The sequence below is a fragment of the Cervus canadensis genome, chromosome 22 (assembly GCF_019320065.1).
Source record: "Cervus canadensis isolate Bull #8, Minnesota chromosome 22, ASM1932006v1, whole genome shotgun sequence".
In the NCBI taxonomy this organism is placed as follows: Eukaryota; Metazoa; Chordata; class Mammalia; order Artiodactyla; family Cervidae; genus Cervus; species Cervus canadensis.
In genome coordinates this window covers 30,263,602-30,286,192 of record NC_057407.1, presented here as the reverse complement: position 1 = coordinate 30,286,192, position 22,591 = coordinate 30,263,602, and the positions used below count along the sequence as shown (strand labels likewise).

The 22,591-nt window shown below is 42.8% G+C and overlaps 1 protein-coding gene across 1 annotated transcript; it reads right to left on the bottom strand.

The window, feature by feature from the left end:
* Positions 1-20,793: 20,793 nt before the first annotated feature.
* Positions 20,794-22,175, bottom strand: LOC122424380 (myelin expression factor 2-like). The gene has a single exon (XM_043442129.1). It carries the CDS (start codon positions 22,173-22,175, stop codon positions 20,943-20,945), a length of 1,233 nt encoding a protein of 410 aa, XP_043298064.1. The 3' UTR covers positions 20,794-20,942.
* Positions 22,176-22,591: the final 416 nt, after the last annotated feature.

Here is a 22,591-nt window from a genome sequence, read left to right as displayed (position 1 = left end):
AGTACTGAAGGCATGAGTGGAGGCATCAGGGGCCAGACACCCAGAGCTCAGCGTGCAGCACTGTATAAAGTCCAGAAGACACAGTGCCACTTGGCAGAGAGCAACATTCAGATAAGGAGATAAGACCAGCGTAGGAGGAGGAATAAAACTTGACCCCTGAAGAGAAAGCAAAGTGCAATGGGACCACAAGGGGGAAAATGCCCTTCGCTGAGTCTGTTGTAAAGATATAATGACATGACCAATGTCAGCTTGCTCTGAATGGCTGAAGATACTTTATGAGCACCAGGGGCAGTAATTCAATGTTAGAAAGGCCAACAGAGAGGAGGTCATGTCAATGAAGGTAATACGTGGATGAGCTACAGTGCAAATTAAACACAGGTTTCAGGGCATCCATCTCACACAAAAACCTATACATACATGTTTATATAGCTTTACTCATAGTAGCAGAACCTGGAAACAATCCTGATGTTCTTCACCAGGTAAATAGTTAATAAACTGGTCCATCCGTACTGTTGAATACTATTCAATAATCAGAAGAAACAAACTATTTATGCAGGTAACAACTGGATGAATCCCCAGAAATTTATGCTGAGGGAAAAGACCAGTCCAAAAGGAGCATGAGACTCTTGAAATGACAAAATTCTAGAACTCGAGAACAGGTTCGTGGCTGGCAGAGTTAGGGAAGAGGGAGAATGAGTTACTTGGAAGGGATATGGGTGTAGGCAATTATAAAAAAGCAACTGAATGGATCCTTGTGGATGTGATGGGATTCTTCTTGACTTCTGTTGTGATGGTGCACATGCTACTCTACACATGTGATAAAATTGTATAGAGCTGAATACACGTAAAACTGGGGCAATCGCAATAAAGACTGTGGACTGCATCAGTGTCAAGAGCCTGATTGTGGTAATCCACTAGAGTTTTGCAAAATGTTACCATTGCAGAAAAGCTTACAGTGGATCTCTCTGTATTATGTCTTACAATTTCATATGAAACCAATTGTCAGAAAAAAAGTTAATCAGAAAAAACAACTTTCATGTCTTCCAGCTTGGTTAAAAGTTGGAAGATGACCTGAGGTGCATTCCTTGCCATTTTCCACCCCCGCAACCCCTCCCTCACCCCATAACAGGACGATTTTCCTGGAGACTCCTGGCATGTCGCATAAACTACACAATCTGTTACAGACTGTAGCTCTAGCCGAGCTTTCTGGAAGTGTGTGTTAGTTGCTCAGTCGTGTCCAACTCTTTGCGACCCCATGGACTGTAACCTGCCAGGCTCCTCCATCCATGGGATTCTCCAGGCAAAAATACTGGAGTGGGTTGCCATTCCCTTTGCCAGTGGATTTTCCTGACCCAGGGATAGAACCTGGGCCTCCCACATTTCAGGCAGATTCTTTACCATCTGAGCCACCAGGGAAGCCCTCCCTTCCGCCCGACCTCCCCACTTTCTGGAAGACCTCACGGCAGCTCTTAGTGTCCCTTGTAGACACAAAACCGGTTTACCAGCTTCAGGACAGGCCAAATCTGAGGACACTTGCATTTTCAAACAGCAGTCTATGAAATCACGTGTGAGGAAGACTGCTCCTTTTGCAGCCTCTACTGCCCCCTTGGGAAGATTCTAACTGCCTACTTCCCCACGCAGCTTCCCTGCTAGAGTGTCAGCACCGTGAGGACAAGCAGATGGTGGCATGTTGCTCCTGTCTCCCTGGCCCACAGTTCCTGTCATACAGATGTCCTTGTAGTGGCCATTTGTGATTTCTGCCTGTCCAGCCTCCAACTGTCCTTCTGACAAAAGAATCTTGTTTTTCCTTTGGGTAACCACGCATTCCTCATTACAGATAGTCTTATGGGTTATTGTTGTTACTCAGTTGCTCAGTCATGTCCTACTCTTTGTGACCCCCATGGACTGCAGCATGCCAGGCTTCCCTGTCCTTCACTATCTCCCAGAGTTTGCTCATTGTCCTAATTCCTACTGTGGCAAAAAGGGAGGCAGGAGACTCAAGCCAGGGCAATCAGAGTTGATGAGTGATGAACCCTAGGTTTTCATGGAAAATGTTTTAAAAGACGGGTTCTTTCTTTCCTCCATGGTGATTGTTTTGATAGAATATCAGCCAAGAGCTATTGGGAGCCTTCTTGTTACCTTCCCTTGGAAGAGATTGTCTAGAATGAAGCCAACACAGTAGAAAGCAGAGACGAGACATGGCAAGACAGCAGCTCCTAATGCATCATTTGAGAATCTGGATCTAGACTTGCCTGAACCCAGTACATCCTTCAACTCCTCAACCGTGTGGATTACTCTGGTGACTTTTTTCCCTTATGCCACTTCGTTTTGGCTTTCTATCACTTGCAATCAAGACTCCTAAATCATCCACATACTTGTAGATATTCAACAAATGAATGCACAAACAAATGCCATGATGCAAATAAATATTTATCATCTACTATGTGGCAGGTGCTATTTTAAGATCCAAAGGAAGAAGCAGAGGAGCAGCAGAAACAACTGCTTCCCTTGAAAGCCAAGCCTGTGGCCTGATGACCTAGAATCTGGGTCAATCCTCAATTATGGTGGCTGCTTGGAAATATCCCTTTTCCTCTCAGTCCCCCTCTTTCCTTCTCCTACTATGCAACTGTGGCTCATGCCAGTACTAAGGCATGGCCCCATACCTGCTAACATCCATGCTCGTATTCACTCCTGAGGCCAAGTGACTTGGTTGTGTCTGGTTATCAGATGCAAACTTTGTCACAGCAGGGATTTAGGCTAGACATTAGGGGGAATATTGTGGTACCAGATGGTGTTTCTGAAGAAGGTTGTCCTATTTTTGCAGTTTTAGGATTTGACAATAAATCAGCCTGGCAGGCCTCAGATGTGATTTGGCCTCAAAATCATCTCTGTTAATCCTTGATGCTGTGTGTATCTGTCAAGATCCAAGCAGGAAAACAGAGCCCACTCTCGGTATGTGAACAAAGGGAATCTAACACAAGGAACTGATTACACAGATGAAGGAAGGGGCTGAAAAGCAAGCAACAAGGAACTAGGAGGCAACCTAGGGATTTCCAAGGGCCTGAGGACACCACTATGATGAGGCTAAGAGACAAAAGGAGCAGGTGGTGGTACCTAGGTCCAGGGCTGGTGTCACCCAGTGGAGGCTAGAGCTGTGGTGAGTGGAAGCCAGTGCCAAGAAGGACATATGGTCTATGTGACAGAAGCCACCGGAGACCAGAGGAGGAGAAAAACCCTACCTTTTCCTTCTTCATGCCTTCCAGACTCACAGCAGCTGTCTCCTGTTGGCCATGGTCAACCCAGTCCCTCTTGCTGTTGTTGTTCAGTCACCCAGTCCTGTCCAACTCTTTGTGACCCCATGAACTGCAGCACACCAGGCCTCCCCGTGCCTCACCATCTCCCAGAGTTTGCCCAAGTTCATGTTCATTGCATCAGTGATGCCATCCAGCCATCTCATCCTCTGACTCCCTCTTCTCCTGTCCTCGATCTTTCCCAGCATTAGGGACTTTTCCAATAAGTCATCTATTCACATCAGATGACCAGCATACCGGTGCTTCAGCTTGAGCATCACTTCTTCCAGTGAACATTCAGGGTTAATCTGCCTTAAGACTGACTGGTTTGATCTCCTTCCTGTCCATGGGACTTTCAGGAGTCTTCTCCAACACCACAGTTCAAAGGCATCAGTTCTTTGGTGTCCTGCCTTCTTTATGGTCCAGCTATCACAATCGTACATGACCACTGGGAAGACCAAAGCCTTGACTTTACAGACCTTTGTCAGCAGAGTAATGTCTCTGCTTTTCAATACACTGTCTAGGTTTGTTACCACTTTCTTGCCAAGAAGCAATCGTCTTCTGATTTCATGGCTGCAGTCACCATCTGCAGTGATTTTGGAGCCCAAGAAGAAGACATCTGTCACTACTTCCACCTTTTCCCCTTTTATTTGCCATGCAATAATGGGGCCGGATGCCATGAGCTTAGTTTTTTAAATATTTAGTCTTAAGCCAGCTCTTTCACACTCCTCCTTCACCCTCATCAAGAGGTTCTTTAGCTCCTCTTCACTTTCTGCCATTAGAATGGTATCACCCACATATCTGAGCTTGTTGATGTTTCTCCCGCCTACCTTGATTCTGGCTTGTAACTCATCCAACCCAGAATTTCTCATGATGTGCTCAGTGTATAGGTTAAACAAACAGGGTGACAGCAGACAGCCCTGTCGCACTCCTTTTTCAATCTTGAACCAATCAGTTATTCCATACAGGGTTCTAACTGTTGCTTCTTGACCTGCATACAGATTTCTCAGGAGATAGGTAAGATGGTCTGGTATTCCCATTTCTCTAAGAACTTTCCACAGTTTGTCATGATCTACACAGTCAAAGTCTTTAGCATAGTTGATGAAACAGAGATAGACGTTTTTCTGACATTCCATTGCTTTTTCTATAATCCAGAGAATGTTGCCAATCCAGCCCCTCTGTTGGCCACACCCAACTCAGCACCTCCCAGTGGTCACACCCAATGAAAAGCCTTGAGCCACTGGCCCTGGAAGGCAGCCTGAAGTGGTCAGCCACCTGTGATAGATAGCAAAACCAGAGTTGGGGAGAATGGATCAGAGAGCCACCAGACCCAAGACTTGCATACCCGAGTCATCCAGAAGCTACCATTTCTGGGTTCCCACACGCAACACTCCCTTTCTCACCTGGGAAGAAATGGACCTTTGGGATCCAAAGATGTCATCACCGAGTGTGTCAGCAATGGGGATCAGGTTCTAAAACTCATATGCTGCTGTTAAGGGTATAATGGTGGAACAGCCACCTTCGAGGACTGTTTAGCAGTTTCTGATAAATTAGGCATATATTTAGCCTATCACCCAACAATTCTGCTCTTAGAGACTTAGTCAAGAGCTGTAACAGTACTGCATGAAAAGAATTATACAAGAATGTTTATAACATTATTTTCCTAATAGTCAAAAATTGGGAGTGACATCAATGTACACTGCAGAAAAATAAATGAACACAATTATGATAGTCAGGTAGTAGAACACTACTCAGTGATAAAATGAATACCTGACTGCCACAGTCAAACATGTGAATGTATCTCAAAGCAATATAAGTGCAGACGCCAGGCATATACTAACTCATTCCATTTATGTGAATCCAAGAAAAGACAAAAATCTAATCTGTGGTGATGGAAATCAGATAGTGGTTGTGGGGGTGGAAATTGACTTGGAAGGGACAGGAGGGCACTTTCTGGTGTGATGAAAATGTCCTTTATCTTGTTATGGGTATCAAGCCTTGTTAAGCTGAAAACCTGAGACTGGTGGATCTCATTTGTTATTTATATGTCAAATTAGTTGTAAAAATGAAAAAAACCACAAAGAACCCATTTTGAAGGTAAAGAAGAAATTTCATGCTTTTCTGTATGGGTCTGTACCATCAAGAAGAACAGAATTATTATGTCCTGGCAGCTTCCTTATTCTTTATTTTCATTTTGTGGGATATAACCCAAGAGTAGGTCAAGGGCATGTGTTTTCTTGGACTAATTAAATGCAATAGGCAGCCCTAATGCCCCTGCCAACCACATGACTCATGGACAGGTTGATGGGTGTTTTACATTAAACTAAGTGATCATAAATATTTAATCATATGACCACTGTTTTTAAATACATCACCCAGGACTGCACATTCCTTTTGGAAATGGTGCTCATCTGGCTTCATCCAGATAGCCAAAACGGGTCCCTGCGAAAAGATACTAAGGCAAGAAATGGAATAACTACCCTACAAATATTGCTTCCCCAGCATTTATTTCCTATGTCCCCAATCACCACTCCCAGTTTGCATTTAGGGGTCCATGTAGTTCTAGGGAAGATACCCTGGAGGAGGAAATAGCAACTCACTCCAGCTTTCTTGCCTGGGGAATACCATGGACCGAGGAGCCTGGTGGGCTACAGTCCGTGGTGTTGCAAAGAGCTGGACATGAATGAGCAACTTAGCATACACGTAGTTCTAGGCAAGCTAACCCTCCCCCTCCCTCATGTTTGTTCCTGCCAGTTCTAGGTTGGCAGCCCATGACCAAGACTAAGCCAATCATTGCATACCATCCCTGCCACCACAACAGAGATTGGATGAAGGTGGACAGGTGATCTAAACCAGTCCAATCATATTGAATCGCAGAACCTTAGCTTAAAAAAGTTTTCTGTCTTTCTCAGGACAACTGTGGTTCTCTTCCATGAGGAGAGCCATGGCAGAGACACAGCAGAAAGGAGAGATGAGTCTGACAAAAAACAGGGCTTAGCTTGCTGGCATGATAATATGCCTGAGGTTAGCCCCCTCTCTCTCAACTTTCTGGTTACATGAACCAAGAAACCCTCCATATTGTTTAAGCCAATTTGTGTTGGGTTTTATGTTGCTTGCAACCAATGGCATCCTAACTATTAGGTGATAACCAGAATGCTAGGTTTGTTTGGGCAAAGGCCAAAGTTTGTGCAAAAGGGTAGAATTAGGAATCAGAAGCCTCGAATTCTGATTCTTGCTGGTCATGATGAAACTATATGACCCCAGAGAAATCATTTAACCCGATAGCATCTTAGTTTAATCTTCTGCATAGTAGGAAATTAGAAAGTAGACTCTCTAAGTTCTTTTGCATTAATAGCACTGGAAACATTGATGATAGTGATGACGAAGATGATGATTTATTAAGTTCTTGCCATGTGCCCGTGCTGTCCTCATTGTTTCAGATCCACGATTTCGTTTGATTCATGTATCTCTTGGAATTTAATCAGGAAAGCAGAAGCACTGTGAATGTTATGCAATAAGGGATTTATTTTAAGAAGAAGACCCTAAACAACTGTGGGAGAAGTTAAGGGTCCAAAACAGGTAGTTGGAGTATCAGAGTAAAGTCAGTAACCAGTCCACAACCTCTCCTCCAGAAACTCTGATATAGGTAGAGAGTAAGAGCTTACAAAGGAGTATGGGTGAGCAAGAACTTTCCACTGCCATGGTGGCTCAGCAAAAGGAGAGCCTGGGATGAAGTCTACCAGCATCTGAGGCGGGGTGCTGGGGTCTATGTTGGTGAGCTGGGCTGGCAGTCAGGAAGAATAGCTGAAAGTGGGGTGAGAGAAAGTAGAAACAAGCTGAAACAACTGGTACTTACTTCCCATATGTTCCTCACTGCATCAAGCATAATGACCTTCAGCACTTAAAGGCTACTGCTTCACTTCTGCCTCTCAAGCTTCATGAAAAAAAATTTTTATACACAGGGAAGAGGAGTCTGGGAAATGTAGTTTCAGCATAGTGAGGTCTACAAATCCTCTTAAAAAAGCAGGATAAGCATTTCCCCCCACATTTAAGGAAGCTTGTCCAAAGTCATTCATCCAGCTGGTACTGGAAACAGAACTAAGATGCAGGACTTCTACTTAGTTCTTTTTCCATAGTACTTGAGCCCTTGTTCCTAAATCTAGCTTTGTTTCTAATATAAAACATAGTCAATTTTATTGATTGCTCTTTTCTGTTGTCATTTCCATCCATGGTGATCAATGTCATCCATGACTCGATCTCTGGCTCCTTCCTTTTCACTATCCTTAGCTCCTTAGTTCCTTAGCCTCATGGCCTTATGGGCGCAAAATAGCTGCTACAGTGTCAAGTAACACACAGGGTAAGACTATATACAGCTGAAGGAGAGACGGGGTTTTGTCTTAAGATTCTTTTTATTTGTTGGAACCCCATTCCCCATCCCTAGGACTGGATCACACATGCATATGCTCTAGGTGCAAAGGAGGCTAGGAAAGCAAGTTACCAGATTGCAACCTCCATTTTGGGAGGTAACTTTGCCAGCAAGAAAAAGAGCGTAGGTGACACTCTCAGGCAGGCATTCAACTGTGTCTGATGTGCCCTTTGCAGTTCCTTGTTTCTAACCTTGTACTTCAGTCAGCAAAACTGAATAGTTTTGTCTATGTTTGAATTACACAATGAGTTGAGAAATCTCTCTTCTACTTGGAAATCCCTAAAATTTGCCCACATTAGCGTCACTATGTAAAGACCCTGAAAGCAAATGGTCCTTACAGCACAGTGCCCTCCAAGAAAGGAGTGTTAATACTGAACCAAATATACAGATTATGGTTTCTCACCATTTTTACCATCCCCTCCAAAAAGCCTTTTTAGATTAGACATTTTTTCCTGGTCAACCTCTCATGAAATTTTAAAACCACAAATGTGTGTCTGTTTGTGTGCCATATGTATATCTGTAACTTACACACAGAAAGAGGAAAGTTTGGTTTTTTTACACCCAAGACTCAATTTTCCCCTCCTTGACTCGAGATAGTCTTCGTTGAGAAAGCAAGATCTAGATCCCTTTCTGAGCTCTTTCACATATAAGAGAAAGATACTCATATTTTCCAAAGAGGTGGATATTAGTATTTGTCCAAGCATAATATTCAGGTCCCCTTCATGGATCACAGCCCTGCCATGGCAAAGGGGCTTGTGTAACAATGAAACTATGAACCATGCCATACAGGGCCACACAAGACAGATGGGTCACAGTGGAGAGTTCTGACAAAATGTGGTCCACTGGAGGAGAGAATAGCAAGTCACTCCAGTATTCTTGCCCCAAGAACCACATGAACAGTGTGAAAAGGCAAAAAGATATGACCCTGGAAGACAGTCCCCCCAGGTTGGAAGGTGTCTGATATGCTACTGAGGATGAGTGGAGGGCAGTTACAAATAGATCCAGAAAAGTGGCTGGACCAAAACGGAAACCTCTGTCCAGTTGTGGATGTGTCTGGTGGTGAAAGAAGAATGTTGTAAAGAACAATATTGCATAGGAACCTAGCATATTAGGTCCATGAATTAAGGTAAACTGGACATGGTCAAGCAGGAGATATTAAGAGTGAACATACATATCTTAGGAACCAGTGAACTCAAATGAAAGGGAAAGGGTGAATTTAATTCAGATGACATTTATATCTACTACTGTGGGCAAGAGTCCCTTAGAAGAAATGGAGTATCCCTCATGGTCAACAAAAGAGTCTGAAATGTGGTACTTGAATGCAATCTCAAAAACAACAAAACAATCTTGGTTCATTTCCAAGGCAAACCATTCAACATCACAGTAATCCAAGCCTATACCAAAACCACTAATGCTGAAGAAGCTAAAGTTAACCATTTCTATGAAGACCTAGAAGGCCTTCTGGAACTAACACCAAAAGAGATGTCCTTTTCATCATAGGGGATTAGAATGCATAAGTAGGGAGTCAAGAGATACCTGAAGCAACAGGCAAGTTTGACCTTGGAGTACAAAATGAAGCAGGGCAAAACTAACAGAGTTTTGTCAAGAAGACTCACTGGTCAGTGCAAACACCATCTTCCAACAACACAAGAGATGACTCTAGGCCTGGACTTCACCAGATGGTCAATACTGAAATCAGATTGATTGTATTTGTTGAAGCCAAAGATGGAGAAATACTATACAGTCAGCAAAAATAAAACTTGGAGCTGACTCTGGCTCAGATTATGACCTCCTTATTGCAGAATTCAGGCTTAAACTAAAGGAAGTAGGGAAAACCACTAGACCATTCAGGTACGACCTAAGTCAAATTCCTAATTGTTACACAGTGGAGGTGGCACATAGGTTCAAGAGATTAGATCTGGTAGACAGAGTGAAAGAAGAACTATGGACAGAGGTTTCTAGCATAGTATAGCAGGTGGTGACCAAAACCATCCCAAAGAAAAAGAAACGCAAGAAGGTAAAGTGATTGTCTGAGGAGCTTTACAAATAGCTGAGGGAAGAAGAGAAGTGAAAGGCAAGGGAGAAAGGAAAAGATATACCCAACTGAATGCAGAGTTCCAGAGAATAGCAAGGAGAGATAAGAAGGCCTTCTTCAATGAACAATGCAAAGAAGTAGAAGAAAGCAATAGAATGGGAAAGACTAGAGATCTCTTCAAGAAAAGTGGAGATATCAAGGGAATATTTCATGAAAGGATGGGCACAGTAAAGGACAGAAATGGTAAGGACCTAACAGAAGCAGAGGAGATTAAGAAGAGGTGGCAAGAATACACAGAAGAACTTTAAAAAAAAAAAAGGTCTTAATGGCTCAGATAACCACAATGGTGTGGTCACTCACCTAGAACCAGACCTCCTGGAGTGTGAAGTCAAGTGGCATTGGGAAGAATTACCATGAACAAAGGTTGTGGAGGTGATGAAATTCCAGCTGAACCATTTCAAATCCTAAAAGAGGATGCTGTTAAAGCGCTGCACTCAATATGCCAGCAAATTTGGAAAACTCGGCATTGGCCACAGGCCTGGAAAAGGTCAGTCTTCATTCCAATGCCAAAGAATATTCAAACTACCGTACAATTGTGCTCTGTTCATGTGCTAGCAAGGTAATGCTCAGAATCCTTCAAGCTAAGCTCTAGCAGGACTTGAACCAAGAACTTGCAGATGTACAAGCTACGTTTAGAAAAGGCACAGGAGCCAGAGATTAAATTGCCAATGTTCATTGGATCATACAGAAAGCAAAGGAATTCCAGGAAAACATCTATTTCTGCTTCATTGGCTATGCTAAAGCCTTTGACTGTGTGGACCACAACAAACTGTGGAAAATTCTTCAAGAGATACCAGAGCACCTGACCTGCCTCCTGAGAAATCTGTATGCAAGTCAAGAAGCAACGATTAGAACTTTACATGGAACAATGGATTGGTTACAAATTGGGAAAGAAGTACGACAAGGCTGTATATTGTCACCCTGCTTATTTAGCTTTTATGCAGAGTACATCATGTGAAATGATGGGCTGGATGAATCACAAGCTGGAATCATAGCTGTTGGGAGAAATATCAACAACCTCAGATATGCAGATGATAACCATTCTGATGATAGAAATTGAAGAGGAAGTAAAGAGCCTCTTGGTGAGGGTGAAAGAGGAGAGTGAAAAAAGCTGACTTAAAACTCAGTATTCAAAAAACTAAGATCATGGCATCTAGTCCTATCACTTCATGGCAAGTAGAAGGGGAAAAAGTAGAAGTGACAGACTTTATTTTCTTAGGCTCCAAAATCACTATGGACAGTGATTTCAGCCAGGAATTTAGAAGACACTGGCTCCTTGGAAGGAAAGCTATGACAAACCTAGACAGTGTAGTAAAAAGCAGGGATATCACTTTGCTGACAGTGGTTGGTATAGTCAAAGCTATGGCTTTTCCAGTGGTTGTGTACAGTTGTGAGAGTTTGACCATAAAGAAGGTTGAGTGCCAAAGAATTGACGCTTTTGACTTGTGGTGCTGGAGAAGACTCTTGAGAGTCACTTGGACTGCAAAGAGATCAAACCAGTCATTCCTAAAGGAAATCAACCCTGAATATTCTTTGGAAGGACTGATGCTGAAACTGAAGCTCCACTACTTTAGCCACCTGATACAAAAAGCCGACTCATTGGAAAAGACTCTGATGCTGGGAAAGGTTGAAGGCAAAAGGAGAAGCGAACGGCAAAAGATGAGATGGTTAGATAGCATCACCAACTCAGTGGACATGAATCTGAGCAAACTCTGGAAGAGAGTCAGTGACAGGGAAGCCTGGCATGCTGCAGGCCATATAGCGCCACAAAGAGTCAGCTACAAGTTAGCAACTGAACAACAAGAACAGTGTTCAGATGTGTCATCCTGTTCCTGAAGAGGGCATGAATATTTGCCTCCATTTCTGACTTTCCATGTCTATTTTCACCAAGACTGACTCATTTACCTTAGTTTATAAGCTTTCACATGTGGAGCTTCGCATAAAACACAATGACAAGTTCAAGACAGGGGCCTGGGTAAAATGAAGAAGAGTAGAGAGAGCATAGTTATTCATTGGGACTCTTTATTTTCAAGTAACAGAAAGAGTTTCTTTGGGGTGGCGGTCACTGATGAGATATTGTCTCAGTTTATTTTGGATGGTATAACAAAGTACCCCAGGCTGGGTGGCTTCATCAGTAGAAATTTACTGTCTCATAGTTCTGGAGGCTTTTAGGTCCATCCAAGATCAAGGTGTCACCAGGGTTGGTTTCCTCTGAGGACTCTCTCCTTTCAAGTAGACGGCCACCAGAGGGTGTGTCCTTGCTGTGTCCTCACATGGCCTTTCCTCTGCGCAGGTCCATTCCTGGTGTCTCATTCTTCCTTTAAGGATACAGTCATGTTGGATTAGGACACACTCTCATGGCCTTATTTAACCTTAAGGACCTCTTTAAAGGCCCTATCTCTGAGTACAGTCACATTCTGAGGTATTAGGGGTTAGGACTTCAATGTGTGAATTTGAGGGGGCATAATTCAGCCCGTCACAGTTAGAGGCTATCTCATAGACTCCATCAATATGATGATGGCTGCAGCAGAGTGGAGCCAGGACTGCTCCAACTGGTGTTTGGGATTTTTCCTTCTAGAGCAGAAACCTCAAACTATAATGCTTCCGAGCCCTAGGAGGTAGCATAAACGAGGACAGTCATAATCATGGCAGGGCAGGGAAGTGGACAAGTGGAGAGCAGGAGCCCTGTCTAAAGAGGGCACTACTCAGCTCCAGCTGATGGCACGCCTTCTAGCAACAGAGGCCCGGAATAGCCAGATCGTCCACTTCCTAAGAGAAGTAAAAATCTGGTGGGTCAGGGGGGTTGGTAAATTAAAAAAAGAAAAGAAACTATGCGGGCCAAAATAAACATCTGCCAGCTGAATCTGTCCCATTTATGATTCCTGCTTTAGCACTTTCTTGTAATGTGACTCAGCTGCCTTCTGTATGTCTTGGTTCTAAAGGGACAGGATTCGATTGGCTGAGCTGGAGCCAGATGTTCTTGAGAAGGATAACTCAATGGCTCCTGGTAAGCAGAGAAACGGAGAGGGTAGTCCCTGAAGAGGAGGGTCTAAGCAGAAGCTGCGAACCCCTCTGCAGGGGAAGGGTCAAGGTAGAGCTGTTGATGGCTTTTCAGTGTCAGTGGGACTTGGATCATCAGGGGGAGCAACTTTCCACAGCTTCCGAAAAGAAAGATTGAGATGAAGTAAACTCAAACTGGAAACAAGGAATTTAAATCAGGCGTTTGTAAAAACTTCCAAGGGGAGTTGTAAAGCTCCGAGAGTCTACCGTGTGGTATCTGGTCTTATGAGATTGAGTTAAAACAGATCAGTCATTTCTGGGCTCCAGGAAGACCTTGTCAGCCATTCATCTTTGTCTCTACCTCCTTTCCCCAGTGCCCAAATCCTATTCACTGTCATCCCCCCGGACAGCGAGGGCTGTTTCTTATCTCACCAGCTTGCAGATCAAAGTTTGATCTGGGCACCGGGCACCAGCCCACCTGCCTTCGCCTGGTCTTTGCCTGTTAAACCACCGAAACCCCTTTTGTACCCTTTGATGTTGCTGCTTCTGTGTTTAAATGATGTCTTTATTTGAAAAGACTAACAAACAAACAACAACTCAGCGATGGGCTGACACCACTGGGAAAACTGGCATTGTCAACTGTTATTAAGAAAGAGGATGTGTGAGGGTGATGATAAATTTTGTGCACAATTAGTTATTAAGAAACAGGTTGGCACCACTCTTCACCTGCTTTGACATGCCTCCCCCCATCTATTAACTTGTGGCTGTTTGAAGGTTACATGTGCAACAGAGCTAGAGTTATCAGTAGGGGGCACAGCTGTTTGGGGGAAACAAATTAAATCATACCCACGGAACTATTTTGGTGTTTAAATCCATTCTAAAGATATCCTAAGACCAGTGAGGGCTCTTTCTGTCTTAGTCAATCAAACCCAGCTCAGGCTCCAGAGTTCTGTCTGAAACTCACAGGGCAGCAGTGGCAGAAGGGAAAATTATAGTATCAGAAACTTCACAGCTGCTAAACTGTGTGTGGGTCTGCTTCTGATGACTTTCCTATCTTTTATTATTCTGATAATTAATTTGCATAATGCTTTACAGTCAAAACAGTCGACAGGGTGTTTTCCAGCCTTTCATTTGTTAGAATAGGCTTATTTGATGCCTGTCATGTGCCACGTTCTATGGGGTGGCAAGAGGGAGAGGCAGGAAAACAGGTACAGAAAGAAATGAGTTAAGAGGATGGATTATCAATTGTGGATATTAGAGGGGGAATCTAAATGGTTGGAAGGAGATCTGTTTAGGAAGATGGGGCATATGTTCCAGAATACTGGTTTTCAACCACGGGTGATTCTGTTCCTGAGGGACATTGGGCAATGTCTGGAGACATTCTTGGCTGTCACAACTGGGGACCAGGAGGAGTAGCTACTGGCCTCTGGTGGGGAGAGGTCGGGGATAGTGCTCAACATCCTATAATGCACAGGCCAGCCCCCAGAGCAAATATCCAACTCCAAATGTCAGTACTGCCAAATTGAGAAACTCTGTTCCCAATGAGGAGAATAGCTTCACACAGAGGGAACAGTCAAGAAAATTGCAGGTAATGGAAAGAAAAGTGAGGGCCTGGGTATATTAATGAACTCTGGCTGCAGTAATGCTACAATGCAGACATTAAACTTGGTGGCTTATAGCAGCAGGCACTAATTTTTGTTGTCTTCCAGAGCTGTGGCAACAAAACCACTGCTAACTCAGGCATGGTTCCAGACTATAGGCTGGACTCAGATGTGCTGCACATTTTTTGGACAGGCAGTTACCTGGGGCACATTCTTTTCCTGGCAGATCACAGAAGCATAAAAGGCTACACCGGACTGTACACAGGATTTCAGGGGTCTGGGCTTCCCTGGTGGTTCACTGGCAAAGAGTCAGCCTGCCAAGCAGAGGACATGGGTTTGATCCCTAGTTCTGGAAGATCCCACGTGCCGTGCAGCAACTAAGTCTGAGTGCCATGACTACTGAGTCTGTGCTCTAGGGCCCAGGAGCTGCAACTACTGAAGGTCATGTGCCTAGAGCCTATGCTCTGCAACTAGAGAAACCACTACAATGAGAAGCCTGCCCAGTGAAACTAAAAAGTAGCCCCTGCTTGCCACAGCTAGACAAAAGCTTGTGCAACAATGAAGACCCAGCACAGCCAAGATAAATAAAATTATTTAAAAAATATATTTCAGGGCCCTGTCCACATCGTAACCACTCCCATGCCACTCAGTTCAATTCAGTCACTCCCTGTCCATCGCCAAAACCCAGAGCTTGCTCAAACTCATGTCCATCGAGTTGGTGACACCATCCAACCATCTCATCCTCTGTCGTGCCCTTCTCCTCCTGCCTTCAATCTTTCTCAGCATCAGGGTCTTTTCCAATGAGTCAGTTCTTCCCATCAGGTGGAAAAGTATTGGAGCTTCAGCTTCACCATTAGTACTTCCAATGATTATTCAGGACTAATTTCCTTTAGGATTGGCTGGTTGGATCTCTTTGCAGTCCAAGCGACTCTCAAGAGTCTTCTCCAACACCACAGTTTGAAAGCATCAGTTGTTCGGCACTCAGCATTCTTCATGGTCCAACTCTCACACCCATACATGACTACTGGAAAAACCATAGCTTTGACTAGATGGACCTTTGTAGGCAAAGTAATGTCCACTTTTTAATATGCTATCTAGGTTGGTCATAGCTTTTCTTCCAAGGAGCAAGCGTCTCTTAATTTCATGGCTGCAGTCACCAACCTGCAGTGATTTTGGAGCCCAAGAAAATAAAGTCTGTAACTGTTTCCATTGTTGCCCCATCTATTTGCCATGAGGTGATGGGACCAGATGCCATGATCTTAGTTTTTTGAATATTGAATTTTAAGTCAGTTTTTTCATTCTCCTCTTTCACTTTCATCACGAGGCTCTTTAGTTCCTCTTTGCTTTCTGCCATAAGTGTGGTGTCATCTGCATATCTGAGGTTATTGATATTTCTCCCAGCAATCTTAATTCCAACCTGTGTTTCATCCAGCCTGGCATTTCGCATAATGTACTCTGTATGTAAGTTAAATAAACAGGGTGACAATATACAGCCTTGATGTACTCCTTTGCCAATTTGGAACCAGTCCATTGTTCCGTGTTCGGTTCTAACTGTTGCTTCCTGATCTGCATACAGATTTCTCAGGAGGCAGGTAAGGTGGTCTGGTATTCCCATCTCTTTCAGAATTTTCCAGTTTGTTGTGATCCATACAGTCAAAGGCTTTGGCATAGTCAATAAAGCAGAAGTAGATGTTTTTCTGGAACTCTTTTGTTTTCTCAATGATCCGATGGATGTTGGCAATTTGATCTCTGGTTCCTCTGCCTTTTCTAAATCCAGCTTAAACATCTGGAAGTTCTTGGTTCACGTATTGCTGAAGCCTTGCTTGGAGAATTTTGAGCATTACATTGCTAGCGTGTGAGACGAGTGCAATTGTGCAGTAGTTTGAGCATTCTTTGGCATTGCCATCCTTTGGGACTGGAATGAAGACTGACCTTTCCCAGTCCTGTAGCCACTGCTGAGTTTTCCAAATTTGCTGGCATATTGAGTGCAGCACTTTCACAGCATCATCTTTTAGGATTTGAAATAGCTTGACTGGAATTCTATCACCTCAACTAGCTTTGTTCATAGTGATGATTCCTAAGACCCACTTAACTTCACATTCCAGGATGTCTGGCTTTAGGTGAGTGACCACACCATCGTGATTATCTGGGTCATTAAGACCTTTTTTTTTTTTTTTAGTTCTTCTGTGTTTTCTTGCCACCTCTTCTTAATCTCCTCTGCTTAAGAAGGTCCATATCATTTATCATATCATATCATATCCATATCCATGATCTGAGTTCATGATCTGAGCCACAGTCAGATCCTGGTTTTGTTTATGCTGAATGTATGTGACCCATGCCACTGGGCAAAGCTAATACCCAAGCCCCTAGTCCAATATGGGCGAGTTCACATTGCCATTTCAATCCATGGCTGGGCTATTACAGAAAGGCTGAGAATAGAGTACCTTGCTCCTCTCCATCTCCCTGAGCATGGTAGAGATGGGAGTGGGACTGCGAAATAGATTGGGGCAAGATCAGAGAGCCATGGACTGGGGGTGTTATTCTAAGTGTCCTGAGAAGCTACTGGATGAGTTTACTCTGAGGAGTTACACATAATCAAATTACGTTGAGCAATGATAAATGACTGTTTTGTGAAGAATGGATTGTAGGAAGAAAGAGGAAAGCGGGGAGTCTTGGGAGGGTGCCATTTCAGAAGACTGGGGAAGATAAGATGTTGTCTTGGTCTGAGGTACTGGCAATTGAAAGAAACCTAAGTGCACATGTTTAGGATGTATTTCAGAAATAGAGTCATCTAGGCTTATTGATGGATCTGGCATCCAAGGAAAGGAGAAAAATCAGGGGTAACTCTAAGAGTTTTTGTCTTGAGCCACTAACCTAGATGGGAGGTAGTACCATTTCCAGAGATAGAAAACTAGGAAATAAACAGACTTGGGCAAAAATCAATCTTTATCTCATTTAATGCAATGGTCTCCACAACCCTATCTAGAGGTACTTTATTATCTCCTTTTCTTAGGAGAGGAAACAGGGACCCAGAAAAGTAGAGTAACTTGTCCCTGACCACAACACTGATCAGTGGCAGACCCAGAATTTGAATATACAGGCAGAGCTCAGTGATATTTTGGGTTTGTTTCCAGATCACCTCAATAAAGTGAATATCACAATAAAGTAAATTGCATGAGTTTTTTTTTCTGAATGCATATAAAAGTTATGTTCCTACCGTACTTTATATTAAGTGTGCAATAGCATTATGTCTAAAAAGAATGTCCATATCTTAATTTAAAATACTTTAGTGCTAAAAAGAAAAATACTAACCACCATCTGAGCCTTCAGTGAGTTGTCATCTTTTTGCCATAGTCACAAAGATCACAGCTCACCATAACAAGTACAATAATAATGAAAAGTTTGAAATACTGTGAGAATAATCAAAATGTTGCATAGAGACACAAAGTGATTAAACACTGTTGGAGAGATGGCTCTGATAGACTTGATTGATGCAAGGTTGCCACAGACCTTCAACTTTTAAAAAATGTGCTCTCTGCAAATTGCAGTAGAATGAGGTCTGCATATAGTTAGTCTCTACCCAGGCTACACACTGTACAAGGTTGTTTCACTACTTCTCTCCCCCTGTAGGAGACGCCTTATTTTGAAGCTTCTGAAAAGCTTGCCTGCTCCTAAATAGATTTGTTTTGGACCATATGTTCTAGGATTAATCATTTATGTGTTGGGGCAGTAGGACACTAGATGGAAAGCAGAGAGGCCTGAACTCATGTCCCAGCTCGTCTGCTATCAAACTTGTATAAAAGGGATTCAACTTATTAGGAGAATGAGGAACAAATGTCGTTCTATGTCCCTGAGGGATCTGACCCTGCCTTCCTACAACCACATCAGCTCAGTCATCCCTCCCTGGGCTAGTTCCAGCCATTGGTCTCCTCTCAGTTCCTAGGACAGGCTGAGTTCTCACCCACAGCCTTTGTGCCTGCCACTCCCTTTATCTGGTTCTTCATTCACCACTCCTTCGGCATTTATTTTATCTCCTCCATAGTGCTAAGTACAGTCTTTTCCGAAATGGTTCCTTTCCCTTTCTATTGCCAGAAGAATGAGGAGATTTTTCTTGTACTTTCACCCTGAGGAGCTGGTGGGGCTCCTGGAGGTAAAGCTCACACAAGTGTGAGGAGTCCATTGGAATTTCTAATTCTCAAGCTAGTCCATGCTGAGCCCCAACAATTCATCAATTACAGAATAAGTTATCGCTGCCTGTACTGGTTCCTGTCCTGGGATTTCTGCTGTCAGGAAACTGTGGTGCTCTGTATCCACCTGTCTGTCTCTCCAGTTTTCCAGGCAGCAGTTTGCCCCCTGATCTCAATTCTTCTATGGATCTTAGTCTTGCTTACTTTTGTTTTGTTTAGACTTTGTCTTATTGTGTTGATGAAAATGACAGCTTCCAAGTTATTTCTGTGTTATACCAACAACCAATAAATTTTGGGGGAGGGATCTGCCTCCCCTACTTTGTTAGAAACCTTCTCCATTATTTCACTGTGTTTTCTCAAGATCCTGGAACACAGCCTTGCACATAAAGATGCATAATATTCTGGGCTTATAAATGAATGTGGGAACCTAGGTTCATCACTTAATGTCAAGTTTTTTAGCTAGAAGTTGAATTACATAATCTCCCAGATTCCTTCTAATACAAAGTCTGTGATAATGAAGCATGGGGATTTTCTTGCAAAATGTGACCTGAAGTATAATTCACCAAGCTATGAAAACTACTTAATGTAAATGAAATGGTCCAATTTGTTATCCAGTCTCCTTTTGGAATATCATAAATGCAGTAGACCTCAGACATCAAATGAAGGGATTCCCCAGCTCCTAAGGACTGAAAAGGACAGAAAGGAGTGGAAACTTTTTAAAATATTTCCAAGAAAAATTGCAAGTGCTATGTTTTCTTGTAATTAAGAACATGAACTCAATAATGCCATTTATTACTTTTTAAAATGTAAGGATGAATTAATTATATGAATGCATGCTGTTTTGTTTGGAGGACGTGGTATTTCAAAATACAAAACACAGGGTTATTATGAAGAAGACAATTATCAAGGATGAAAATTATCAAGGAGATGGTGCCAGTTTGGGAAACTCAGAAGGTGATGTTTCAGGTTCCTTCAGCCTTAATGTGCGTCCCTGTGGCTCAGCTGGTAAAGAATCTGCCTGTAATGCGGGATACCTATGTTCAATCCCTGGGTTGGGAAAATCCCTGGAGAAGGGAAAGGCTGCCTACTCCAGTACTCTGGCATGGAGAATTCCATGGACTGTATAGTCCATGGGGTCACAAAGAATCACACAACTGAGCAACTTTCACTTCAGCCTTAATCTCACGTGACCCTCCCCACCAAGTTAGAACTTGTGTCAAACTTCTCTGAACTTTGTCCTTGTTTAGCGCCCCACATGCTGTGGATTCTTAGTGATCTGACCTGCTGATGATCCCATCAACATTGTCTCTATAGCAGCATCATGATTATTCATTCAGAATCCATCCCTCCTCCTCCTCCAGACCATGAGATTGAATGAAATTAGCCGTAGCTTCTCGGTTTTATGGTGTAGGTGCCCAGAGCTGGTCGATGGGTATGTTTCAAACCAGGGATGAAAATGTGACCAATCCTGCACCATGAGAGTTGGGCTCAGGATTTTAAATGGAATTTTTTTAAATATATGTTTTATTTACCTCTTTATTTATTTAGCTGCACCAGATCTTGGTTGCAGCTTGTGGGATCTTTTCTTTTTTTTTTTTTTTTTTTTGAAGAAAAACTCCATTTCTTCATTTAACTCAAATAAAAAATATTCTGAACTTCAGGATCTAAAACTTCCTTACAGTAATTTTTTAATCAACAAAAGTAATTTAAAGTCAACCAAAATCATATCCTAATTTGTCTGAGCCCTTTCTTTTCAAGGACAATTACATATATTAAACAGAAGTTTTGGAAAAAACCATCTATGCTTTACCTTACAATAAGTTGATAAAAACTGGGGACACTTTTAACAAACAAATCCCACTATGTAGAACTGAAAATAACAAAAAAATGGCTTACTTCATTAAAACTAGTATAACCATTCATTTAAACTGAATGACCAGACTTGCTGTCTTAAAAACCCAAACTTGAGATTAACAAAAAATCACAGTATATTTAACACTATACTGTTAAAAACTGGTGGGAAGTTTTAGAAGTTCATTTTTACAACTTTTTGTAAGCAGACAGTATTACTTAAAAAATGACGTTTACTAGGAGATTCAGCAAAACAGATATAAGAATGTTCCAACCGTGGTTTCAAATTATGCATTACGATCCAAGCGAACGTCAATTTCTCTGCCACTGATTTTTATGCCATTCATTATTCTGCAGGCTTTTTCAGCTGATTCTGGGGAGTCAAATCTGACCGTTCCACAGCCTTTTGACTTTCCATTCTCCATTTTTATTTCTGCAAACATTACATGACCACACTGACTGAATTTCTCTTTTAGTTTCTGCCAAGTCAAGTCAAAAGGCAGCTCCCATTCGACCAACTCCTCCAAATCCTCCCATGCTATTCATTGCTTCCAGGCCACCAAACCCAATTCCTCCTCCAATTCTATTCATTCCTCCAAAACCTGGACCATCCATTCCCATACCACTTGGACCTAAATTTCCCATTACACCACCTATGTTCAACTGGCTGGCACTAATAGGTTGTCCACCTGGACCAAGTCCCATTCCAATGCCTCCAAGACCACGTGGTAACTGTGGTGTTTTACTGTCATGTGAACGGTAGTCTTCATGAGGGACAGACTTGTCATCCATTTTCACATGCATAGGTCTATCAAACAAAAACTGCCCATTGAACATAGAAATAGCTTGAACTGCTTCAATTGCTTGTTCAAAAGTGACTGTGCCCATTCCTCTGCTCTTGCCATCTTTGTCTTCTTTAATATCTGCCCGCTTTACAGTTCCAGCTATGCTGAACACTTCCTTTAGCTTCTTCCAACCAACTTTGAAGTCAAGATTAGCAACAAAAATTGTGGAACCAAGTCTACCAGCCTGCAAATTACTGATAACCTCAGGAGGAATGTTTGGATTATTGAGAATGGAAGGTGGTAAATTCATCAATCCCGATCCCATATCGGGTACATGTCCTCCTGGAAATGATCCTCCTGTTCGTTGCAATGCCCTACGAGCATTTTCTCCATCAGGATCCTCTTTAATATTCAAAGGTCTTCCACTAAGGTCATATTTGTTCATTGTCTCTAGTGCTTTCTTGACAAATTCTTCATCTTTGAATTCAACCACACCACAACCCCTTGATTTTCCTTCCGCATCCTTAAAGAGCTCCACGTATGTAACCTCACCAACTTTTTCTCTCATTAGATCTTTAATAGCTTGCCATTTCATGTCATATGGGATGTTGCTAATAAAAACTCTGTTACGATTTGGACCCTTCTTTTCTCCAGTGCCTGAATTCTTATCTTTTGAATAAGGATGGAATCTATTGGCCTTCTTATTCCCTGTAGATTTTTCTTTTAATTCAGATTTCTCTTCTTTGACTGATTCATCATTCTCTATTTTAACGCCATTGGAGCTGCTGCTGTGCTGCGGAGGCTGCTTCTCCTGCTCGGGCGGGTGAGGTTCTCGCCGGGGCTCCGGGATCTTTTCTTTAGTTGCGGCTTGAGGAATTTTTTTTTTAGTTGTGGCACGTGGAATCTTTAATTGTGGTGTACAAACTCTTAGTTCTGGCATGTGGGATCTTGCTCCGTGACCAAGGGTGGAATCTGGGCCCCTTGGATTGGGGGCATAGAGCCTTAGCCACTAGACCACCAGGGAAGTCACCTAGATGAAAATGTTTGGAAGTTCTCTCTCCACTGAGTCAGACTCTGGAGGATGCAAGCCTCCAGCTGTTGCCACCATATAGCTCCAGATAGCCGGGGTATCTTAGGTGGGGACTCCAAGAGAAAAGCCCTGAAGCAAAGGTTTGTGTGCAAGAGGTTTATTTTAGAGGTGATCCTAGAAGGCACAGGTAGGAGTGTAAAGAAGTGAGACAGGAAGTGAAGGAAGCCAAAGTAGAGAACATTTGTGAGCAGGTTATGAGCCAAAGTAGAGAGCACCTGAGGCTCAGCCCTGTTGGAAGCATCTGAAGAAAAGTATATTCTGGAGTT

What these genes read in the sequence shown, in the direction of transcription:
- LOC122424380 (XM_043442129.1), bottom strand. Translation starts at nt 22,175, where the DNA reads ATGCCAGAACTAAGAGTTTGTACACCACAATTAAAGATTCCACGTGCC.